Source organism: Austrofundulus limnaeus, unplaced genomic scaffold (assembly GCF_001266775.1).
Source record: "Austrofundulus limnaeus strain Quisiro unplaced genomic scaffold, Austrofundulus_limnaeus-1.0 Scaffold326, whole genome shotgun sequence".
Taxonomy (NCBI): Eukaryota; Metazoa; Chordata; class Actinopteri; order Cyprinodontiformes; family Rivulidae; genus Austrofundulus; species Austrofundulus limnaeus.
This window is the reverse complement of record NW_013952728.1, coordinates 290,804-293,224: the sequence shown is the minus strand read 5'-3', so window position 1 is coordinate 293,224 and position 2,421 is coordinate 290,804. Positions and strand designations below refer to the sequence as shown.

At 38.5% G+C, this 2,421-nt stretch overlaps 1 protein-coding gene across 1 annotated transcript in view; it reads right to left on the bottom strand.

Moving 5' to 3' along the window:
- Positions 1-2,421, bottom strand: part of myo7ba (myosin VIIBa) — a 49,766-nt gene that overhangs the window by 10,675 nt on the left and 36,670 nt on the right. The window contains exons 40-44 of the mRNA XM_014022345.1: positions 1,105-1,210; positions 891-1,004; positions 713-800; positions 498-604; positions 68-253 (exon numbers count right to left, since the gene is read on the bottom strand). Coding sequence (XP_013877799.1) covers positions 68-253; positions 498-604; positions 713-800; positions 891-1,004; positions 1,105-1,210 — 601 coding nt within the window. The remainder of the gene's footprint in view (positions 1-67; positions 254-497; positions 605-712; positions 801-890; positions 1,005-1,104; positions 1,211-2,421) is intronic.

Below are 2,421 nucleotides of genomic sequence, written 5' to 3'. Positions count from 1 at the left end.
TTAATTTTGTGTGTATTTTTATTAAAAATAATACCCATCCAGCTACTTAGCCTGTTAACTCTTGTACCTTCTTCCACTCGTTTTCAGAGATGGTCTTCAGCTGGTCGGCGGGAACCAGCTCCTTCAACATCTTAGGAACCATGGCGAGCTGGGTTTTGTCATTGCTGACCTTCACCCTGAAGAGCAGAGCTGCGATGTTGATCATATCCTCTTTGGTACAAACGTGATAGCCTCTCAGGTACTTTGGTAACTCCTGGAAGATACAGAGGTGTTTGTTATCTAAGGGACTTTTTTTTTTACACATCAGGGTTCAGATTTGACCTTTAAACCGATTTACAAAGTTGTTACCTAGTCAATAATCAACAGGTTACCTAATCTTTTTAATTGCCAACATTCTTTATTTGTAGCACAAAGGCAGGGCTGTATTTATGGAATAAAATAGAACAGAATGGTCGACGCAGGTGACAAAATAACCTGAGCTGCTTATTCAAATATACCTGGGGGAAATGGAAGATAAGATCAGCCTCTGTGTTTCTGCCTGGGATTACATTAAACCACAACTTCCTCATGAAGAACACAAGGTAGGATATGTTCACTGGTCCACCTGCATAATACAAATACACACACAGGTTTTTAAGTAAATATAGACAGCCATAAAATGCCTCACACTCTTTGTGATGTGCCGTTATTATGTGCCATAATGTGCCGTTACCTTCTTTAATCCTCTTGGACTGCTTCGACCAGTCAGTGATCTGTCTCAGGCTGTCGAAGAAGTAGTCTGAATCATTCAAACTAAGAGCCTGAAGATAAATCAACACGGTCAGACCATTAAAGGGTTGAAAGATTCTACAGTACACATCTTATTGAAAGCTTTCAAATTCCAAACRAACCTTGTCTTGTGTTTTGACAAAAATGCTGAAGCCGTCTGACGAAGCCAGGTTCAGTTCTTTGGAGACGTTTTGGATGAGATCCTTGATCCTGGTGTTGGTGGCCACTTCGAATATCTGGGACAAGATGAGAGGAATGCAGATGAGCCGGTTTGATTAAGTTTTGTTTTCTCGTGACATTAGAACAGAATAAATCAGAAGAAGTCTGTGCAGCTACCTTGTTGGTGTCGTTGGGGAAGTAGATGTTGTGGAAGATCTGGGTGCTGTTCTGTTGGATGGCMTCCACCTCCACCTGGTGTGGCGGGAGCTTCCTGGGCTCCGTTCTGGACACAGTCAGAGGATCTTAAGTCATATACTGTTTTTCTGCATTTATAGGCAAATCCCCCCCAAACCAGTCATTGAATTCATTCAAGGTCTAATTTTTGGTACCAGTTAGTGAATATTTTAAAAACCACATAAACATAAAAAGTCCAATTTCAAAAGCAGCTGAGTTCAAGTGCCTCATCCAATCCCTTTCTAATCACATGTTGTAGACACGTCATTAAAAGGCCAATTATCTTTTTTTCAAAATGTTCAAAACATTTCTCTTTCATCACTGCATTATTCAGGCCTCATCTTACAGGGAACTGATTCTAGTTGTAACATTTGCTAAACATTTACTTCAWCTATAAAAACCARACTGTAATAATACTGCAAGCTGTTTCATTTTTCTAAATTAAAAATAACATATTGTCACACAGACGTCACCATAWTATTTACACCACAAAGCATTCTGGGTGAAYGATGACGTTTACTGGTGTTCTGGTGTGAGCGCTACCCTGCTTGAAGGTTCATTTTATACACTGCCTGTAACCGAAATTACCAAAATAAAAGCTTGACTGCGTTTAGAGAATGAAAATGAAATTTACTAGATAAATGGTAAATGGACTGTACTTATATCGCGCCTCTCAATCCAACCAGGATACTCAAAGTACTATAAACTGTCCTCATTTACCCATCCACACTACTATATCTATAAAGATAATACAGATAAATTATCAATCTATGGATTATCAGTGCTTTAAATTACATTCATACACTGATGGGACACACATCAGAGGCACTGGGAATTCAATGTCTTGCCAGGGAAACTTCAACATATGTCAGAATAGTGGGGAATCGAACCGCCAACTCCTGGATTAGAGGAACGACTACCCTAACCCCTTAGCCACAGCCACTCAAAACTATGAATTGGTTCATTCTGGTGACAGCGAATATCTAGAAACTCCTATTTCTAACATGTTGGGAGACATTTTCTTCAAAAAGTTTATTTGAGCTTTTATTTTGGTACTTTCTGGTAGAAGTGAATTTGCACATTAACTAAATATTAAGTGTCTGCGAATCAATCAGATTTAACATTTAGATTTAGCATTTCGATTAAATTTTTGTGACAAACTTTTGCTGTTGTTTTTAACACAAGCCACTTTCCGAACAGCATCTCATATGAAATGTCTCAAATATTCTTTAGGTAGATGTAGTTTTATGTTAATTTACC